The sequence below is a fragment of the Peromyscus leucopus genome, chromosome X (genome assembly GCF_004664715.2).
Source record: "Peromyscus leucopus breed LL Stock chromosome X, UCI_PerLeu_2.1, whole genome shotgun sequence".
In the NCBI taxonomy this organism is placed as follows: domain Eukaryota; kingdom Metazoa; phylum Chordata; class Mammalia; order Rodentia; family Cricetidae; genus Peromyscus; species Peromyscus leucopus.
The window spans coordinates 133,581,459-133,605,041 of NC_051083.1; the positions used below are offsets into that span (position 1 = coordinate 133,581,459).

At 41.6% G+C, this 23,583-nt stretch overlaps 1 protein-coding gene across 5 annotated transcripts in view; it reads right to left on the minus strand.

The window, feature by feature from the left end:
* The window catches only part of Cd99l2 (CD99 molecule like 2), a 102,894-nt gene extending 79,806 nt beyond the window's left edge, over positions 1 to 23,088 (minus strand). For all 5 annotated transcript variants that reach the window (XM_028861365.2, XM_028861364.2, XM_028861363.2 and 2 more), the window contains exon 1: positions 22,962 to 23,088. In XM_028861365.2, coding sequence (XP_028717198.1) covers positions 22,962 to 23,028 — 67 coding nt within the window. In that variant the 5' untranslated portion in view covers positions 23,029 to 23,088. The remainder of the gene's footprint in view (positions 1 to 22,961) is intronic.
* Positions 23,089 to 23,583: the final 495 nt, after the last annotated feature.

The window sequence follows — 23,583 nt, forward strand, 5'->3', positions numbered from 1 at the left end:
AAGTAAGGCAATGTAGAAAAAAAAAAAGATTCTAGTCAGGGAACCAAGAAAAAGTCTGCAGCTCCCAGCTGAATCAGTGTTGGCCTGCATAATATGTGTTGAGAAGAGGGATGAAAAATGGCCAAGTGCTCAGGGTATGAGATGGAAGAGGGGCAGGTCATATGTCTTACAAACCATAAATATATCTGGCTTCCAACCAAAGCCTGAGCCTGACTGCTCAAACATGAAACAAAGTGTGCTTGCTTCCAATTGCCAGTACATAAGGACAAGAGACCTGGCCCTGATGCTATTATTCCAATTTCAGAAAACCCTATTCTATTTAGAACAGTCAAATGGGGTTAGGGATATGGCTCACTCAGTAAAGTTCCTGTTGCACAAGCACAAGGACCTGAGTTCAGATCAGCAGCACCCATGTAAAAGCTGGATGTGGTGGCACACATCTGTAAATCTAGCAGTGGATAAGGATATAGGGAGACAGGTGGAACTCATTAGTCACTCCACCATAGTCAATTGGTAAACTCTCAGCTCAGTGACCTGGTGTCAAAAACTGGGACTAGACAGATGACTCTATGGTTAAGAACACTCATTGCTCTTGCAGAAGAAACAAGTTCAGTTCCCAGAACTCCATGTTAGGTGGCTTACAATCACCTGTAACACCAGTTCCAGGAGATCTGGCGCCCTCTTCTGGTCTTTGCAGGCACTGCACTCATGTGATACACATATATATGCAGGTAAAACAGACATAAAAAGTAAATAAATAAAATTATAAGGGGCTGGAGAGACGGCTCAGAGGTTAAGAGCACTGGCTGTTCTTCCAGAGGTCCTGAGTTCAATTCCCAGCAACCACATGGTGGCTCACAACCATCTGTAATGTGATCTGGTGCCCTCTTCTGGTGTTCAAGCATACATGCAGGCAGAACACTGTATACATAACAAATAAATAAATCTTTTAAAAAATTATAAAAAAATAAGATAGAGAACAATTGGAGACACATGACCTCTAGCCATGGCATGTACACAAACCACATAAGCATATGCATCACACACACACACACACACACACACACACACACACACACCACCCACACACACATAATCTAAGGAGCTTTGGGTTAACAGAAAAATTGTAGTTAATGTCCTTCACAGGATTCTTGAGCCAGAACATCAGCATGGATTAATTAGACACCAAACCCTCATAGTCTAATGGTAACTAGGTACTAAGGAGGAAAGAGGATTAGAAAGTGAGAGTTTGGTAAAGATATTGGAACAAAGGAGGCCATCCTCTGCCTTTCACACAAAGGAGCAGACAAGGAGGGTCTGAGGGCACAGGAAACCTCCTGAATCAGGCATGAGCACTACAGGAGCCAATCATACAGCCTCCAGGGAGCCTGTGGACACAGAGTATGTGGCAGGGAATGGACAGAGAAAGAAAAGAAGGCAGAGAAGGAAGGCCACATTGGGAAGGGGTAGGAGGATATGTGTGAGGGATGATGGGTGAGAGTATGATAAGGATGAGCCTTGAAATTTCGGACTAGATAGTGACACCATCCACTGAGCAGAGGCTGGCTTGAGGAAGAATGTACATGGAAAGATGGAAGCTTTATCCTTTAGTGAATTTGAGGCCACTGAACAAGATTCTCTCTGTCCTGTGTCTCAATAATGAATACTTCCTCTTATCTGACTCTTATCCTTTGTCACTTATCACTTCAGTGACCTTCATGGATATGACTACCTTGTCAATGTAGGTGTGCCTCCCAAAAAGACTCCACCTGTCTCTATAATTTCAGTTCATGTTTTCATGTTCCTCCAAATCTATGTCACCATATTCACAGAGGCATCTGAGCTCTGCACTGGGGGCTTCCTGCCAGGCATCTCTCTTGATCCAATCAATCTTCCTGAGTACTGTTTAAACACCACAAAGTTCATGGCCAACTCTTTCTTCCCTTTCCCTTGGGTGCCTCCTTTCTGGACACATTATGTTTGAACTGCCTCTTGCTTTATATATCAAGTAGATGCCTCTAGGAATCCTGAGTGACATGATCTCAACATCTGCCTATTTAACTATAGACTCACAGAATTGTAATAAGTAACATAAAGAGGTTTCTTATACTTTGCTCAGTTTCCTCCAAAGGTCATATTATGCCAAAATATACTATATTATTACAATAAAGATACTGAAGACCATATAACCATACATTGGATTTAGACTTTCCCAGTTTTACTTGCATTCCATTTGAGAGTGTTTATTTATTTCCATACAATTTTATCCCATGTTGTGTGATTACCACCACAGTCCAGAACAGTTCCATCACCATAATGATCCCTTCTCCTTACCTTTGACAACACATCCACTTGTCTCCACCTGTCCTATGCTTCCATCCTGCACCCATCCCAAACCCCAGATAACCACTCATTTGTTCTTTGCCTTCATAGTGACATAACTGCAAGAAAGTCATATGCATGGAATCATGCTGTTTGTAATGCTCAGCACTGCCTGCTTCCATTCACTAAAACACAATAATCCAAGCACAGTGGCACATGCCTGCAAGCCTAGTGTTTAGGAAGGTGTGGCAGAAGGATTGCTACAACTTTTGGGGCCAGCCTAGGCTACACAGCAAAACAAAATATGGTTTTGGAGATGTAACTCAGTCAGTGAAGTGTTTCTCTCTCTCTTCTCTCTCTCTCTCTCTCTCTCTCTCTCTCTCTCTCTCTCTCTCTGTGTGTGTGTGTGTGTGTGTGTGTGTGTGTGTGTGTGTGTGTGTGTGTGTGTGTGTGTGTGTAGGCTAGAGGCTATGGATCATCCCCAGAAACTGTCCACATTATGAATGCACACACAAAATAGAAGAGAGTTAAGTATACTGCTGCTAATTTCAGATATATAAGAAATCATTTTAGCTTTCTCAGGTAACACTATTCATGACTTAGAAAAATGGAGGAGAGGGGAAAGATCCTATTTATAACAGGAATATATACTAAAAATGTTTGGCAATGTGAAGAATGAAGATGAATAAGGTTATGAAAACAAACACTAAGATAAAAGAACTACATAGACCAAGTTTGGATGAGAAATGTCAATAATGTAAAAAACTAAATTAAAAAGAAACTTTTACAATTCTTTTAATTAAGTTTATGGGAGCTGAGGGGTTATGCATATGTATTAGTTTAGTGCCTATAGAAAGAGCATCAGATCCTTTGGAGCTGGAATTACAAGTGGTTGTATGCAACCTGACCTAGGTATGGACAACCAAACTGGGGTACTCTGCAAGGACACTAAATGTTCTTAACTACTTGTATCAGTCCAGCCCCCTAAACTAAAAAATTTTAAAGGTGATTCTCCTCAGACTAATCTATGTAGTAAATTTAACTCTAATCAAAATCTCTGTTCAAGCCCATAGGAGGCCTGCCCCTTTTTGAATGGGGATGGAGGAGGAGTGGATGGGAATGGGGGGTATATGTGAATCTGGAGGAGAGGAGAAAGGGGAAACCATGGTTGGTGTGTAAAATAAATGAAAAAAAAATAAATAAAATAGAAATCCCACTGGAAGGCATAGAGTTGGCTCAGGAGTTAAGAGCATTTGTTGCTCTTGCAGAGGACCTAGGTTTGATTTTCAGCATCTACATGGCTGCTTACAATTGTCTGTAACTCTAGTGCTAGGGGATCCAACACCTTCTTGACCTCTGAGGGCACAAGACATGCATCTGATGTATATATTTACATGGCAAAATATCTGAACACATAAAAACAACAAAATAAATCTAGAAAAAAATTAAGCCAAATGGATACCAGGCATAGTGGTGCATGCCTTCATTGCCACAATGAAGATGCTGAGGCAGAAGGAACAAGCACCCACATCAGGAGGTATATGGTTGCTTATAAGTCCTGGGGATCTGATGCCTACCTAAAGAAAAATAAATAAATGTTGTGTGTGTGTGTGTGTGTGTGTGTGTGTGTGTGTGTGTGTGTGTTTGTATAGATAGACAGAGAGAGAGAGAGAGAGAGAGAGAGAGAGAGAGAGAGAGAGAGAGATGACAACAAGAAATAAAGACCATGAATTTGAGCAAGAAGTGGGGGTGAGTGGGAAAACAATACAGTTATATTCTTAATTCAATATTAAAAATACTAACAGTCAGAATCTGTTATAGAAATTTAAACTGATCAATAATAATGTCTTCAATGAATCACTGAAATAACAATATAAACCAACAACAATAACACCAAATTCTGAAAAACACTGAAGTCTGACCTACTTCTGGCCTCCCAGTTCTTGCTCAGTTTTTCACTCCAGAACACAGACTCCAATAAGCACAGGAAGTCTGTTGTGACCACAACCACAATGAACTAACACTTCACACCTTCAGGAATGGTCACAATCAGAAAAGAAACAAAACTAGAATGTGTTAGTGAGGCTGTGGGGAAGCAAACCCCTGTCTACTGTTGGTAGACTCAACAGTCTGACTCTTCCTCACAAGGCTAAACATAGTGATGTCACATGATTTGGTAATTTCTAAATAAAAGGTAAGTTGGCAGAAAGTCCATACAAACCTAAGCCACATGAGAACCTGTACTGAAAGTTTATAACCATGTTTGTCACAACAGCCACATGGAGAAACAATCTAGGTGTCTGTCCAGTGAGGAACAGATACACATCTAAGTGTCTATCTTTGCAGTGGAAAGCCATTCAGCCACAAAGAGCTTTAGTACCAGTCCATTGAAATTCATGGAAAAACCTTGAAAACTGGATACTAAAGGAAAGAAGTCAAACAAAAAAGAGCACAGAGTATATCATTTTATTTATGATATGATATGCTCACAACAGGGAAAGCCACAGAGACTGAAAACAATCCAGAGACCACTAGGGGCTGGAGGGACATGGGTGGTAGAGAGAGACAGCTAAAGAGTTAGGAGTTTCTTCTGGAGGTAATAATGCTATAAAATTAGATGGTTAGACAATAATGATAGCTAGGCAACTGTGTGAACATACTGATAACCAAGACATTGTGCACTGTAGATGAGTGAATTTTGTGATATGTGGAAATGGAAGTGTTTTAATATGTAAGATGGGAAGGAAAAACCAACCAGGTACACAAAGGCTTCTCCAGTTCAGAAACAGTAGATGTAAAGGTCCTGTATGTTGAGCCAACAAGACAGCTCTGTGGCTAAAGATGATTGTTGCCAAGCCTGATGACCCAAGTTCAATCCTCAGAACACACATAGAAGAAAGAGAGAACTGACTCTTGTAAGTTGTCCTCTGATCTCCACATTCAAATGTACACACACACACACACACACACAAATACAATTGTTTTTAAAGATTCTCAAGTAAGAGTCAAGTCAGTCCTTTAATCCTAGCACTCAGGAAGCAGATGTGGTTGGAGCTCTGTGAAGTCTATGCCAGCCTGGTCTACTAGAGAGTTAGTTCTAGGGCAGCCAGGGCTACATGGAGAGACCTGTTCTCAAAAACAAACAAACTCTGGGAAGGGACAGAGTGGCACATGCCTTTTATCCCAGCACTGTAGAGGCAGGTGAAACTCTGTGAGTTTGAGGTCAGCATGGTCTACAGAGTAAGTTCCAGGACAGCAAGAGCTATACAGAGACACCCTGTCTGGGAAAAACAAAACAACAATAAATAGAAAATAAAAATGGATACTTAGGAGAGAGCGGGGAAGATGATTCAGTGTGTCAGGTACTTGTGACAGAAGCATAGGGACATGAGTTTGGATCTCCAGCACTCAAATAAAGCCAGACATGGCAGCTTGAGTCTATAACCTCAACAATGTGAAATGGAAGCAGGCCGATTCTGAGTGTTTGCTAGTTAGACATCTATCTACAACTGTCCAGGTTCAGTGAGAGATGATCTCATCTCTCACATGCACTTGCGTGCGCACGCGCACACACACACACACACACACACACACACACACACGTATGCATACATAAGGTCAACTGACAAAACAGGTTAGATATTGTTGTGCACACCATTAATCCTAGCACTTTGGTGACAGAGTGAGTTTGAGGCCAGCCTAGGCTGCCTGAAATGTTTAGAGGAAATGCTATAATGAAATTCACTACTTTCTATGCTGTTCTATCTTGCTTCCTATTGCTGCAATAAACACCATGACTAAAAACAACTTCAGGAGAAAAGGATTAAATTATTCTTACACTTCCAACAGTTCATCACTGAAGGAAGACTGGGCAACAACTAAAGGCAAGAACCTGGAGACAGGAACCGAAGCAGAGGCCATGGAGGAACACTGGCTGGTTTACCCTAGCTTGCTCTGCTATCTTTCTTATATAGTCCAGGCTCACCTGCTCAGGGGTAGGACTATCCACAGTAGGCAATTTGGCAATGAAGGCTGTCCCCAGGTGATGGGTTTTGTGCTTTCTCTACACTTTCATACATTTTCCAAGTTAATACAAAGACCACCTATCATTGCTATAACCATGCAAGAATTTGGTATTGTCAGATTTTATCACACTTGTAGCCACCTGAGAGATAGATGATTTTATCTTATTATAGTTTAACCTGAATTTCTCTGGTTACTAAAGAAGCTGATCCTCTATGTTTATTGCCTACTTTGATTTATTATTTTACAAACTGTCTGAACAAGTCTTTGGCTCATTTTCCTGTTTATAATTTTTTATTGATTCTCAATAAAAATCAAATGTATTAAGAAGAATCAGTCTCTATCTTTTAACATGAAAGGTATGAGTTCTCTTTGGCTATCCAAGCAAAACAAGATCTGCCTAAAGGGTTTAGTGATGGCTGACATAACCAGCAGGAGCTCAAAGCTCACCAAAAAGTCCAGGATGGATTCTGAGATCAGTGGAGCTGACACCAACCCACAAGGATGGCCTGTGATCTCATTTCTTGTGAGAGGACAGCTCCCACCTTTTAAAAGGGTTCCTATGAGGAGAAGAGAGGATAAGAAACTTTTAGATAGAAAGATAGTGAAGAAGAGAAAGACAGAAACACAGGATAGCTTCGGGAGGACCTGGATCAAAACCTAAAAGTCCCTTCTGCCTCTTCAAAAAGGCTTTTTATAACAATGCTAAGGGGTGGAGCAAAAGACCTCCCCCTTGCTAGATCAAAGCATACCACACAGCCAAGTTCAGACCCTTCCAAACACCTGGTAATCATGCCAATCGTCAAATCATCCCCTTGTGCAGCCCTGCCTGGTAAAGCAAGCTCAGATTTCTCAGACCCTGAGTAAGTTCTCACTAGGAAACCTCTGTGGGTCTCTATAACTCTCCCTTCCTAATATATTAAAGGCCCTGTCAGATCCCTCAGATAGACTGTGTCTGTCTTAGGTCACTCTTCTTCTCTAATCAGCCTTACCCATCATGGAGATACACTTTCCATCAAGCATACTGTCTTAGGCTGGCATCTTGCAAGAAGAATTTTACCTGTCTCTGACTACCAGCTTGTGGCAGGGGAAAGTACAGAGGTTAATTCAGCTCTAACTCAGGTCCCTACTAAGAGTTTGCAAATAGCTAGAACAACCAAAGTAATCCCTACGGCTGCCACACCACCCAGTAAAGGAGTAGAGGATGACCAAGATGGAATGATGTCCTTTTTGGATGGGTCTAAGATGTCTGTAACAGCCTTAGCTGTGCCAAGCCCTATTTTAAATCAATAAACTCTTGATGCAAATGCATCAAATAAAACAATAAACTCCTGGTGCAACTGTATCAAACCTAAAGACTCCCTTAGCTTCACCAAACCATGGTGTTGCTGGATGGCTTCTCTCCAGGCTCCACTAAGCCCCGCAGTCCCACAATCCATGTATAAAATAATCACTCAGACGCTTATATTACTTATAAACTGTATGGCTGTGGCAGGCTTCTTGCTAACTGTTCTTTTATCTTAAATTAACCCATTTCTATAAATCTATACCTTGCCACATGGCTGGTGGCTTACCGGCGTCTTTACATGTTGCTTGTCCTGGCAGTGGCTGCAGTGTCTCTCCCCGCTTCTTCCTGTTTCCCCAATTCTCCTCTCTCCTTGTCCCGCCTATACTTCCTGTCTGGTCACTGGCCATCAGGGTTTTATTTATATAGAGCAATATCCACAGCACTTCCCCTTTTTTTCTTTTTTTAAAAAGGAAGGTTTTAACTTTAACATGGTAAAATTACATATAACAAAACAATTACTGAGCAAGAATTACAGTTACAATATTAAAGAAGATGTCCTATCTATCTTATATTTGTGAGTTTAAGGTTTTATATCTAACTTATCGTTTATCATAACTGAGGAAATTACAACTATCTAGTTTTTAACCACATCAAAGACCTGAGAAGGAACATAACGGTACCTGAGAAATGGTAGATGGATGCAAACAACTTTCGGGAATCTTGCAAAAGTAGACCAAGACAGCTGGCAGCCTGGACAGTCACCTAATGTTTCTCAGTATTGTTGGTGCATTCAAAATAGCTACAGGCCTAGAGTATCTGACAGACCATTTTCAGAAGCAGGAATTTTGAAAGACCATCTTACCCTGTCTTGGCAGAGTACAGTGGTCGCTTTCCTTGTGTGCCACTTGTCCAGAAAGGACAACATAACATTTGTACTGTCAGCCGTCAGGGCAAGGGCAGTTCTTTGCCCAGTAGGCCATTTTGTGCCAAAAAGACAAACTTCCAATTGGAAATGTCATAGAAGTCCAACATTCTCTCGGGATCAATTGGTGCAGCCAGGAGCAATTGTGTCTCACATCAACAGAATTTTAAGTTATTTAAATGCCATATTCTCTAGGTCTATTTAGTGTTTGAATATTACCTATCTATCTGAAATATATCTATGTATACCTAGAAGACTTAACTAACATGGCTACAAATATGATTATCATAGATGACTAATTATTAATCTATTTTTTAATTATCCATTACAATTTTAAATGAGTTACATAAACATAATACCTTAAACAAGAATATATATATATATATATATATATATATACAGTATAACAAAATTAACTTCAAGTTTGTATCAATAAACTAAAATTTATACCAATGTAAAACATTTTAAACATAAACTAAATGTTTAGTTTAAACATAAACTAAATACCAATGTAAAACATTTTAAACATAAACTAAAATCTATACCAATGTAAAACATTTTAAACAAGTTGTTCTTTAAAAGTAGGTTCATTAATCTACCCTTTTATCTTATCATCTCTATATCCTCCTATATATCTATATCATATCCCCTTTTCTTTTTTAGAAAGAGATCAAATTTATAACCAACCTGTTTTAAATAAAAATATTGGTTTTTCTCTGTCCCACATCAGAGGGCTCCTCTGATTTGGGACACAAGAATCTCTTAACCATTTTTTTAAGGCAATATGTCTGGGTTTAGAGGGGGAGTGAGCCAATTTCACCTCTAAAGCCAGCTTGGTATATTTGGGAATTTGGGCGTAGCATCCTGCTGGAGGGGGGCGCTGTATCTTATGGGGATGCAAAGAAAATTTTAGGCCTATGGGGTAGTCCATGAGGCTGTATTGTGTGAAGCAGTTGCCTTGAAACCGCTCTGGATGTTAGATCATCTGGGCCATGGTGTCATTGGAGACCTTTCAGGGGGTCTTGGCTGGTGAAACCTGATGTATCTTAATCTGGAACAAATCCACAGCCTCTGGCTTTCTGTGGAAACAAAAGCAGAACCTCTTTTGCAAAGTAACATATCCTTATATCCAAATTTTGAAGTCAAGGTACCTTTAAAATTTACATTTTGGCATAACTGAACAGCTTTTACAATCAAATGTTTTTCTTTAGTTATGAATATCAAAGACAACATAATCCAGATTTTTTGTGTGATAGCCATCTTTACGTGGCTTATTACCTTTACTGTTTTTTTAAAACACTTTATTTTTAGATACTATTTGTTTATATAACGGTACATATATTTTTTTCTTTTAAGCCTACGTACATTTTTACATGCATTATAAACTATTTCATCTGAATCAGTTCTATTGCGAACCTATTGCTTTAAATTGTAGCCTTCTAAGCCTGAAACAGCTCTGTGGCTGCTGGCTCCGCTCCCTTCAGCTTTTCAACATGGCGGTGGGACGTTTTCTCCAGCTCTGGGAGTCATCAAGTCTCAGAAATAGTGGGTCTACGCTTTTATTAAAGCAGCGTGTAGCCCAGAAACCTCATATTAGTAAAGACTAAATCTACCACACAGCGTAATGTGCTGCTGGCAGACGCCTCATTTCCGCCATACTGCCGGTCAAACGCGCACGCCAGGAACCCGCCAGTGTTCAAACCTGCGTTTTGCAGCGTCTAGCTGCCCCTATGAGACAAGAAGCAGGAACCTGGTTTTGGCTCTGTTTAGAATTGGTTATTAAATATTCTCAGTTTTAAGGTGAAAAATCAAGCTGTTGGGCACCATTTGTTGCTGGATGGCTTCTCTCCAGGCTCCACCAAGCCCCGCAGTCCCACAATCCATGTATAAAATAATCACTCAGACGCTTATATTACTTATAAACTGTATGGCCATGGCAGGCTTCTTGCTAACTGTTCTTTTATCTTAAATTAACCCATTTTTATAAATCTATAGCTTGCCACATGGCTGGTGGCTTACCGGCGTCTTTACATGTTGCTTATCCTGGCAGTGGCTGCAGTGTCTCTCCCCGCTTCTTCCTGTTTCCCCAATTCTCCTCTCTCCTTGTCCCGCCTATACTTCCTGTCTGGTCACTGGCCATCAGGGTTTTATTTATATAGAGCAATATCCACAGCACTATGGTTCATCAATATCAACACCTTTCAGCTACATTTGGCTGCCCAAAGTGTTGGCTTGAGTTTTCACCTAAAACCTGAGAGAACTTAATAAAAGATTCTAAAACGGACCCCAAAACAAATTCTTACTTCATGTCTCACGGACCCCAAAACAACTTCTTACTTCATGTCTCATGTGGATCGTGAGACACCACAGCATTCAGGCTTGAGTGCGGCATGGCAGATTCCTGCCTCGGTACACAGATGTGTCTCCAAGCTATTCAGCATGCTGCATGATGGATTTTGCTTTTACTCATACAGACAAAAAGGGTTTATGAAGCAGCATCACACTACCTGATGGCAGTATGGACCCCAGAGTTGGAGGGGTAAGCGTGACTCTCCTGGGTACCTCTATCATGTTGGAAAGCTGAAGTGGGCAGAGTCAGAAGCCAGGGCTGCCACTTCAATCTTAGCCACACTGCAGTTTGAAATGATCAGAAAAGGATTTTAGATACACAAAAGACAGATTCAGATGGAATAAACCTCTAAATGGTTTACATTTTATGTGTAAAAGTGTATGTAGGCTTAGGAGAGAGGAAAAGGAGGATAGACAGTTACATAGAGAAATAGATAATTTAAAAAAAATAAAGTCTTTAAAGAGACAGTAAAAATAATATAAAAAATAAGCCCAATAAAGATGGAAATCACACAGAGAGTCTGGATTATATTGTCTTTGGGATTTTTAACCACAGAAACACATTGGATTGTAAAGGATACTGAGTTAAACCAGTATATTAAAGGTATCTTGACTTCACAATTTGTATCTAAGGATATGTTGCTTTGTAAAAGAGGCTCTACTTTTGTTTCCTCAGAAGATGATAACCTATGGATTGCTTCCAGGCTAACATGGTTTGATCAGCCAAGACCCATTGAAAGGTCTCTGATGACACCATGGCCCAGATGATCCAACATTCAAAATCAGCTTCAAAGCAACTGACTCAGACAATCCAGCCTCACAGTCTACTACAGCCAAGATTTAATTATAATTCGTAATTTTCTCAGGATCCTGATAAGATTGTTAGCACCCCCAATCAGCAGGAAGTAGTAGGAGACCCTACACCCAAATTCCCAAAATATTGTTTATAAATGTTTATTTTTATTTAAAGGGGGTTGATTATAAATGCAATCTCTTTCTACAGAAGAAAAGGGAATACTATAGATATGCTAGGATAAAAGGGAAGATTATTGAATCTACTTTTAAAGAGCAACAGCTTTTTAAAAATGTTTTACATTGCTATATATTTTAGTTTATTACAAATTTAAAGTTAATTTTGTTATACTGTATGTATTTTTCTACTCTTGTTTAATGTATTATGTTTATATGGCTCATTTAAAAGTGTAATATATAGTTAAGAAATACAGATTAATAGTCATCTAGGCTAATCAAACTTATAGTAATGTTAGGGTTTTTTTAGGTATAAAAAGACATATTTTAATTAGGTAGATAATCTTCAAATACTTCAAAGACCTACAGAATATGGTATTTAAAATGTTTTAAGAACTTAAGAACTTTTCTGGACAATGAGACATGTCTGCTCCTGGCAGCACCAATTACTTCAAGGAGAATGATGGGCATTGAAGAAACTAATTATGGAGTTTGCTTTTTTTAAGGCAAAAGTTAACCACTGGGCAAAAAAGTGTCCTTGCATTGGCTAATTGACAGTACGTTATATAAAATGGACATGCAGAACCCATAGGAAGATGACGACTGAACTTTGCAAGGCAAAATGGTCCTTCAGGTTCCTGCTTTGCAGATGAAACTGCAAGACATTCTACAGGACATGGGGAGAAACAACTGATGAACTTTGCCAGAATGGGTGGAATAGCCCTTAAAATTTCCTGCTTCACTGAAAGCTATGCCAGAGACTCTAGGCCTGTAGGCTGAAGATGGATGCCCCAACATTGCAGAGTAACTTTTGGTGACTGCCCAGGCAGCCAGCTGTCTCTGTCATTTCCAGAATTTTGGAAGTTGCTTACATAGCACTTCCTGTTTAATTAAATAATATTATATACTTCTGGGGTCTTTGATGGAGTTGAAGACTAGATAGTTATAGTTTTCCTTGGTCATGATAAAAAAGAAATTAGATATGAAACTTAAGACTCACAAAAATAGGATAGATGATAGAATATTCTTTAATTTTACCAAATACAAATAGGCTAGATATTGTAACGGTAATTCTTACTTGGTAACTGTCTTATTGTATATAATTTTACTATATTAAAGTTAAAACCTTCCTTTTTTATTAGACAGAAAAGGAGAAGTACTGTGGGATGTCTTTCTGTATGCTGTGAATATGTATTGCTCCCATTGGCTAATAAATAAAGTTGCATTGGCCTTTGGCAGGGCAGGATGGAGCCAGGTGGGAAAATCCAAGGGAAATATTAGGAGGAGAAAGGCAAAGTGAGAGATACAAGTCGGCTACCCAAGGAGCAACAAGATGCCAGCAGACCAGTAATGCCACGGCCATGTGGCAAAACATAGATTAATAGAAATGGGTTGAGTTAAGTTATAAGAGCTAGCTAACAAGAAGCCTGATCATATAGCTTATAATTAATGTAAGCCTCTAAGTGATTATTTTATAAGTAGCTGTGGGACTGTGGGGCTGGGAGGGACTGGAGAAACATGGGACCATGTGGCCAGGTGGGACTGGAGAAACCTTCCAGCTACACTAGCATTAATATTAATATACAAATTTACAATTCTTATAAACTTACATTCTCTATAGGACTATTTACACTTTACAAACTTTAGCAAATATTCAAAAGAGATCTCTTAACAGAACTATTTACATTTTCTACCAACAAGACAGAGGGTACATGAATCTTGAGTCATCACAGTTAAAATTGTAGGTGAACTCAAAAGTGTTCCATTTCTGAAGTTCACAGTTCAAAAAGTTAGTTCTAATAACAGTTTTATAGTTCCCCTAAAAGTTTGAAATCAGAGCCTACCTTGTCAGTGGCTCTGAAGTCCCTTTTAGCAGTTCAAGTCATTATGACTTTTAGGCAAGAAGTTCCAAATATGAGGAGTCCCAAATTTCTTGCAGCTCCCTTGAATGCAACAACTCAACTCAGTTCAGACAAGTGGCTCTGAAGCTTCGCTCTTAGCCACAGAGGCAATTTCAGTTAGCTTTCCCTAGGAGAGCTCCCCTAGGAAAAAGGTGGTTGCCATAGTAACTTAGCTGCTACAGAGCTCATTGGGAGTTGTCCTGTCTCTGCGCCTGCCTGCCTAGAGACCCCAGTGTCCTGAGGCCCTGAGGGCTCTTGTGTGCCTTGTGCTGCACAGCTGAATGCTGCCCCACTGCCACAAACTACAATTCCCAAGCAGCCCTTCCAGGTCTGGGAAGAAACCTAGCTGCAACCAGTTATGGCTGCTACACCTCCAACTCTGTTCACATTCATTTGCACTATATTACCCCTGGCATCTAGCTGTTCAGTTACAGGGAACATTTGAAAGCCTTGCACTTCCTCCCCTCTGCTAGCTACTTCCCTAATACTAGCTTGAAGGTGAGACAAAGGACTAGCAGTGAGGGTTTGCCATGTTCTGGGAGGTTTTTGTACCAGGGCAATTATGGGTGGGTTTTCCATTCTGATATACAACCCCCCAGATGAGTCTAATTGCACCCCTACAGAAGGAAGATGAGTACCCTTCTGAGAAGGAGAGACCTGAAGAGCCTCCAGTTTTTGAGAAAGAGAAATTACTAAGTCTCTCAAGCCCTTCAGTTCCTCCCTTGTCTCATCCCAAGACTTCTGTTCCTTAAACTTGGCTTCATGGCCAAGAGAGAACTGACCCTGATTGAACAATGTTGCAAAAGTTCTCATCTAGCATCAGCTCCAGCAGAGTGGAGGGTTTTGTTCTGCCCATATCTACCTCAGGGAAAATTACCCCCTGCCACTCAGGACTTAGATCTAAGCTATCCCAAATTAGTTCCCACAGGCCAAAAGCTTCCACAGGAATCTTTTACAGCCCATACTCCTCATAATATTGTTGAATTTTGACTCCAATTCTCCCCCAGGAGTCTGTGTCTAGAGTCCAATAGTCAGAAAGCAAAGGACACAGCTCCTCTATGAACTCTAAGAACCTCTGTACTTGTTGCTGTTCTACCTTAACTCCCCTAGTTTTCAAACTTGCTACAAGTGAATATACAAACATCTGCTTACTGTTTCCTGCCCCATATCAGCTTTTCTTTCTCAGACTGCTAAGTCTGCAATGACTGCTTATTCCTGGATGCTGTTTTCTGTGCCAGGCCCAGCACTAGGGAAATTCTACTCTTACCCCAAATTTCTTCCTACACAATATTCCTGTACCTAAACACTGTTTCTTTTCTAATTTAATAGATAGAAATTGAGAGAGAGACAAAGAAAGAAACCTAAAGAGAGAGGTACTTGCTGCAGCCTAACTTTTATATATACAGTTCTTGCTCCCAAAGAATAAAATACCACTGCCTTAACCTTAATACAAAACCAGACATATCCAACTGCTTCTGCAGTGCTTCCTCCCTTACTTACTTCCTCTGCACCCAAGTTCCTAGTTCTGGCACCATCTGTGGGAGGCAAGATCCAACCTTTTAAAAGTGTTTCTGTGAGGAGAAGAGAGGGATAAGAAACGTTTATATAGAAAGATAGCAAAGGGCAGAAAGACAGAAACACAAGATATCTTCAGGAGGACCTGGATCAAAACCCAACAGTCCCTTCTGCCTCTTCAAAAAGGCTTTTTATAACAATGCTAAGGGACCTCCCCCTTGCTAGATCAAAGCACACCACACAGCCAAGTGCAGACCCTTCCAAACACCTGGTAACCACGCCCATCATCAAATCATCCCCTTATGCAGCACTGCCCAGTAAAGCAAGCTCAGATTCTCAGACCCTGAGTAAGTTCTCACTAGGAAACGTTTGTGGGTCTCTATAATTTCTTCCAACACATCTATTCTGAGGCAGTGATGAAGACAGAAAGAAGTCTTTGGTGACTCATGAGTAACTGGTCAGAAAGGGGAACTCCAAATTATATATGTGCAAGCCATGTATGCTACCTCAAACCCTTAATCTCAGCATTTCAGAGCAGAAGCAGGAGAATTATGCAAACTCAAGGCCAGCCTGAGCTACATATAGAGACCCTGTCTTAAAAGAAAAATAGCTGTCAAGGGCTGGGGTGTGGCTTGGCAGTAGGGCATTTGAGTAGCATGTACAAGGCTCTCATTTACTTCCCTAGCACTATACACATACACAGCCATCTTGGAAGGCATGAGATATACAACTGTGCCAAGATCTGTTGTGCTCCACCAGGGGATATTCTGCCCTCTAGCACACACTGGGCACTCAGCAGTTATCTTCAGGTGGCAAGACAGGTGAACAGGGTGCTACCTGTACCTGCTGGGTAAAGGTACGAGATGGTGCCAAACACCTTATAGTGCACAAAACAACACCCACTTTCCCCTTGCCAACAAACTATCCATTACCAACCAACCAACTTTTCTTTTTCTGTTATTGCCCACACCCATTTCATGGAACTGAGAGCTTCTCATATGCTCGATAAGTTTCCTAACAATAAGCAACCCTCCCCACAACTTTCAGACCTAATTTCAAAAGCATGTGTGTAAGGAACTGCTCCATAGTCCACGTCTAAGAACAGTTAAACCTCAGTAACTCTTCTTTGATGTAGAAAAGGGCCCCAGGCTGCCCCAGCTCATGAGATACTCTAGACTCCTGAAGACCAATGCTCTGCCAATTCCAAGGAAGCTGTCCTGATGGACACTGTGCTCTCTTTAGGAAGCCTCCCCCACAGAGAAAATCACTAGCTAAGCCCCCTCACTGAAAGAAAATGTGACAACTGACAACTGGCACAGTATGGAATCATTCAAAGGGGTAGAAATAAAGAGATGGGCATGACACCAAATACATGGAATGAATCATTGCTTTTTAAAGAACCAAAGAGACCAACCTCATACTAAAGCTATGCACAGTTACTGCCAGTAGGGGTACTGCAGAAAGCTTGAAGGGGTGCAGCATTTTAGCTGGACCTTTACATCTCAATGAGTTTGTGTCACAGTTTTGAAATTGTGGCTAAAAATCATTGGACACTCCTACCTTTGCAAGGTACAATATGTATTGTCACCTAGAACCTCAACTATCCTATGTGACTCATAACACACAGAAAACAATGAAAGCAACGTTTTGTGACTTCCAAGTCCAGTTGATTAAAGCCATACACAGGGCATATACCCAGAATTATTGAAGAGTGGTGTTAGTGTTTCATACAACCCAGGCTGGCTTCAAATTTGCTGTGTAGCTGAGGCTAGCCTTGAACTCCGATTATCCTGCCTCTACTTCCTGCATACTAGGATTACAGATATTCACCTTCACATCCAATGGTGATCAAATCATCAGTCAATGAACCTCTGAGCAGACTTCTGGAAGGGCCAAGTCTAGATTAGAGGTCTAGGAGCCTCTGAGCCAGGCTTCCCAGGCACCCAAGAGCAGCAGAGGAATGACATTCAAAATGCACAAAGTTAACAGTGTATACAAAGCTGGAAACACAAAACCATCAAGTTTTACACAGACACAACTGGAGACAGGAAAAACAGCATATCTACAAAGTATATTCTCTAAATTCAATGAAGTTTTTGGTCTCTAGGCCCTTCTAAGTTGCCAGAACAGGCCTTTTCATTGTCATCCCACTAAAGCAACTTCAGGCCCTTCCCTGGTACCCACAAACACCCATTCAAATGACTTCTGTTCATTTGTTACAGTTGCCTATTGTCTACCTTGTGAGAAGGGATGAAGACATGGCCTATAACATCAATGAAGGGGCTGAAAACTTACCAAAGCTCTCAAGACTGAAATGTTATTTTTAACAAAATCCCAATCATTTGATTTTACCAATAAAGACTTGGGAGCCAGATGCTGGGGTGAAAGCCTGCTAGTTCAGAGTCAGAGAAAGCACCCAGCTGACCTTCCTCCTCCACCAACATCCTAGAAGCCTCCTTCTCCTAAGCTGTCTCCAACCACCCTCCTAATTTGAATGTCCCTCCCTTCTACTTTCTGTGCATCTCTCTATTCATCCTCTTGACTCCCTTTCACTCTCTGTTTTTTTCTTAATCCTATGTTCACTTCCTGTCAACTGGTTGCTTCTTCTGCCTCCTGACCTATGGTTGACTTTATTTAATCCTGTTTACAATATTCAAGCAGAAAGCTTTTAAATTAAAGGTGTGTGCTAGGGCTGAGCCACACCACAGCTAGAAATAGGTTTTTCCAGTAAATAATGTAACCTCAAGGTTCACAGTGTGATCAAATATCCTGCAGCACTGAAAGAGTCTCCAGACCTTGTGAAGGAGTAGCTGCACAATGGTGACCCCAGAACTATTCAGGGAAAGAAAATTCTCTTTGTCCTCATGATGCCAATTCCCAGGACTGAGGCAAGCAGGGCTAAGTAGCTTGAAATCAATCCTGCATACTTTCTGGGGCACATCTATCAAACCTGATACCCCAAGTCAGTCCACAGGTTCTTGTTAGGATCCCAGCCTGGCCCACTCAGCACTACAGCACCTGGGGCCACTGTGCTCATACCCAATTCTTGACAACCAGTCCTAATATACAATTGTATGCACCTACTTCTAGTTGTTTGCTGAGACAGAAGGATAACACCAACTCAAGATCCTCCTGCCTCGGCTTCTGGAACACTGAGATTAATAGGCATATGCCACCACACCTGACATAATTAGAAGATCATTTGTTTTCTTTTGGTGTGGTGCAGTGTTTTGGTTTGCATTGCTTTACTTTGGCTGGCTATAACCGAGGCTTGCCTGAAACTCACCATATAGTCCAGACTGCTCTCAAACTCACAGCAATCTTCCTACTTCATCCTCCCAAATGCTGGGATTACAGACATGGGCCACCACATCCGTCTTACTTTTTAAAACCTTTTTAAATTTAATTATTAATTCTTTCTTTTTGAAGTGCTGGGTACGGAACCCAGGGCATTGCACATGTTAAACACATGTTCTACTAATGAGCTACACCTGCAGCCACTGTGAATTATTTTAAACATATAATTCACATACCACAGAGTCACCCTTTCAATGTGTATAATTCAGTGGTTTTTACAGTACTTTAAGGTTGTACAAGCATCACCTTTCTCTATTTCTAGAACATGTTAATCACTCCCCAAACGTTTTATCCTTTAAGCAGTCATTTCCCACCCCCTTCCCCTAATATATATATATATATATATAGTATCTGAGAAAATGTGACATTTATCTTTTCCCCATTACCTTCTCTTTTTCTTGCCACATTACTACTCCCCTACCTCTTCCCAACAATGCTGATTTAGCATCATGTCATACACATATAAATTTAACACGCATACATATGTAGACTCAGCATATGAGAGAAAACATTTGAGCATTTGTCTTTCTGAGTGAGCATATGAGAGAAAACATTTGAGTATTTGTCTTTCTGAGTGATTTATTTTGCTTAACATGATGATCTCCAGTTCTACCCACTTTCCAGCAAGGAATATAATTTTTTCTTGTTCACAGATGAATAACACTCCATTGCGGGGCGAGTAAGATGGTTCAGTGAGTAGAAGTACTTGTCATCAAACCTGATGACCTGAGTTTGATCCCTGGGACCTACATGATGGAAGAAGAGAATCAACTAAAGAAAGTTGTCCTTTGACTCCCACATGTGCACTATGGTATGTGTGTGCCCCCACATACACACCCCACTAATAATAATAATAATAATAATAATAATAATAATAATAATAATAAATGTACCACATTTTCATTAGCCATTTGTCAGTTGATGGACATCTAGACTGATTTCATACATGGATATTGGGAATAGTATAGTAACAAACATGGTATGGAGGTATCTTTGTGGTCTGTTAACTTACAGTCCTTTGGTTATATGCACAGAAGTGGTAGAGCTGAATCATATGGGAGTTTTATTTGCAGAATTTGAGGAACCTCATACAGATTTCCACAGTGGATGCACCAGTGCTCATTCCCATCAATGGTGACTAAGGTCCTCCCACATCCTAATCAGCACCATTCTAACATCAAGCAATTTAAATTTGCATTTCCTTGAAGACTCAGGAGGTTGAACACTTCCTCAAATATTTATTAGACATTTCTATTTCTTCCTTTGAGAGTTGTCTATTTACTGATTGGATGGTCCTGACGGCAGTAAGATGGAATTGCAAAGCGGTTTGAGTTGCATGTGTTCCTCATTGTCCATTGCTTTTCAAGACTGCAACAGGTCACTATGTATGTCAAGGGGCAGAGCAGGTCACAGTGTCAACCTTCCCGGGTTGATACTCTAGTATGTGTGATGCACTAAGAGTCTGGCTCATGGCAGGCCTTCCTAAAGTATAGGCCCTGTTAAGACTCTTACCCACATACACAGCTAAGGTCCTTCTCCCTGGTCCTTACAAGAACAACTTCCCACACTCTGGGCACCTTCAGATGACACACCTGTCCTCAGAAGATGTTTCAGAAGCAGTAAGATACACATTGAAGTTAACTGCCTTATGTCTTTAGAGAGTGACTTTTTTGGCGGGGGCTGAGGGGGGTTGCGGTTCAAGACAGAGTTTCTCTGTATAACAGCTCTGGCTATCCTGGAACTCACTCTGTAAACCAGACTGGCCTCGAACTCACAGAGATCTGCCTGCCTCTGCCTTCCGAGTGCTGGGATTAAAGGCAGGTGCCACCACCACCCAGTTGAGAGTGACTTCTTAACCATCCTTTCAACTTTGAGGAGCTAAAACCTGTGTCTACTTCCTAGAGCCTGGAGGGACTTTACACTTTATCCCCAGATGTGCTTCTGGGACCTTTTGCATGCCTGTTGAGGTTGAGACACAACCCATTACTGAGGACTAGGAACAAGAATAAAGAGACACTGACAGAGCTCTCTGGACTACACTACAGAAAAGTTGGGTCCCTACCTTCAAAACAAAGCTACTTCTGGTTCAGTGTTCTTAGGTCAAACAAAACAATACAAAAAGATCACAGGGTGGCACTCTTATCTGGGTTGAACCCTAGTAATTTCTTCTGATATGTCACCACAGTCCCCTTACTTGAAAGCAAGGATAATACCTAATCTGAACAGTTGTGGTGATTTGAACAAAGATACATGCTAGGTATAATGGTGTATAACTATCAGCCCAGATCTCAGGAAGCAGAGGCAGGAGGATCCAGGAGTTCAAGGCCAGTTTTGGATATATAGCAAATTTGAGGCTACAAAATTGGGCTACATGAGACCCCATGTTTAAAAAGAAAGGAAGGAAGGTAGGTAGGTATATTTTATACATGGCACAGAGAAAGCACCCAGGAAATGGTAGCTGATCTAAGAAGGACACATTCCTGGGTCAAAGACACCTTTGTGATTGTTAGTCATTATATGGACTGATTGAACAGGTTTAGAGAACTCATTTTCAGGAAGCCACTGAAGGTTAGAAGTAGGGCAGCCTCCAGGTCTAAATTAATTATGCCCAGTATTTTAAGATGGCTACTATGGAGTCATAGAAGCTTGGGAGCAAACCCAGCTACCAACTAATCACTGTATGACTTCACCTCTACAAGCTTCCTCAGTCTCTCTGAACTCAAAGCAGGAAAACCTGAGGCTTGGCCATTTATAGTCTAGTTTCACAACCTCCATGTCATAAGATGCAATTATCTAGCATGCAGGGTTTCATGTTCCAATTTCAGCAAAGGAAAAAAAGCCACATTTGTAGTCTCGGGCATCTCCTGCAGTGTTTGGAACATAGCCCTCAAAGATAAAGTGGGCTACTGGATACTTTTCTCTACAAAAGCCCATTAGACAATAAAAATTTTATCCCCGAAGGGAAACTGAAAAAAATTCAATTCATCAACTCTTTATCCTTGTGACTGCTTTTCTTCTTTCCATAGAAGTCTATCACATAGATCTGATGTTGGTGCTGGTTTTCTCCCTCTACCGGGTTGTTGCTGAGTTTTCTTCACTCTCTACATCATCAGTTCCTAGAGCCCAGACTGTCCATATCTTTGTAGCTTGCTAAAAGAGTCTTCTTGTAGCAATTCCCACAGGGTTGTCCTTAACCATTTCTGCATCTTTTGCATAACTTCCTGGGCTAAGAGTTCTCTTTGCTAATGTTCCTTATATGTGACATAAACCTTATTAGGACTGAGTTTTGTCTGCCTAAGTCTGTTTTTTTTTTTTTTTTTTTTTTTTTTTTTTTTTTTTTTTTTTTTTTTTTTTTTAGGTTAGAAATTCCTTGATTTTCAGAAAGCTCAAAGCACAGTTCCTGCTTGGTTACAATTACAGCATTTTCTTGAAGCCGTTTTACGGTTTTGTTTTGTTTTTTTCTGTGATATGGAGACGGGACATAAATAAATGTAAGAAGACTTTGCTGGTGCATGTTTAAGATGCTATTTCCACACACAGACTGTATTTATTATGAGAATATGCTACTCAGACTTGAATGTGTTTGCAAATTACCCTGGGATCTGGTTATTACACTAAATAAAACACTGAATCTGACTCAGTAGGTCAGGGTGTGAGATACTGCATTTGTAACAAGACCCCAGGTGATGACCAGGTAGCTGGGCCTGGTGCACAAATTGAGTTGCACAAGGTGAAAGAAACTTGTTCCCTTGATTCAGCACAATTTCTGTGTCCATCTCCTCCACAAAATATGACCAAAGTCTCTAGAAGTGTAGGGACAGACACCAAAACCATGGAAAGGCGCTAATAAGACCTACAAGTTACCCCCACCCACCCCCGCCCCATTTTCGCTCTGTCCCCGCTCCAACCCCACTGAGATCTTGATGAAATTGGCCAGGAAGTCTCCTGGGAAGCTCTCCAGATGCTTTTGTTGCAGATGGCCTCATAGCCAAATTTCAAAATGACTGCTTTTTCCAAGGTACAACCCTGGGGACAGCTGTTGTCACCAATGGTGGCATCTGCTTGGCCAGGATTTTAACATCCTAGTGTTCTAAGACCAGCATTAAGAAGGGTACCATGACTCATCTTCGACTATACAATTCACAGTGGGTTCAGTCCCAGAAGCCTCAGACCCTCACCCCTAGGCCGAGAATTACTAGGTCGCCTGATGCCCCCACTTCAGGCCTACCAGGCAAGGGCAGGGCCGCTCATGCGCAGAGCGACCCCCACGCCACAGGGCCGGGTCCCTGGGTGCCCCAACCCGTGCCCACCTTACCTCTCTGGACCAGGGTGGCCAAGGAGAAAACGAGGCAAAGGAGGAAAGCGGTGCGCCAGGCCACCATGGCTAGGAGCAGGCGCAGGAGCCCAGAGAAGCACAGTTAGCGCAGGAGGGCGGGTGGGGGTGGGGGGGAGGAGCTGGGGGAGGAGGAGCCTGTCACAACTGCAGAGCCCCGCCCAGAGCTGGCGCCAGTCGTCCAGCCCAGAAGGACAGTGGCGAGGCGCGCCTTAATGCCCGTGCTGGGGGTTGGGTGCGCGACTCCTCAGGGCCCCCTGGAAGAGACTGGACGACACTGCCATCCCAGGGCCGCAGTCTCCGGGGCGAGGCATGAGGAGAGGGCCGGGGCGGGGCTCAAAGACACCCCATTAGGTCGCGAGATCTGGATTGGGTGGCATGCCTAGCTGCGGCAGACCCCTTCCCATCCTGTTGTCGCTAGACAAATGTCAGAAGTAGCCTGCGAGCCCCAGGCAGCGCGTCACCAGAGGCCAGGAATGGGAAGAAGCAGTGGAGATGGTGCTCAGGAATGGCCACCAGAAAGACCATTACATTCTAGCCCAGAGCTTGGGTGCTGCCAGTCCGTGACCTTGGGCCGCAGGTTCCTCCTCTAGTTCAGTTGTCC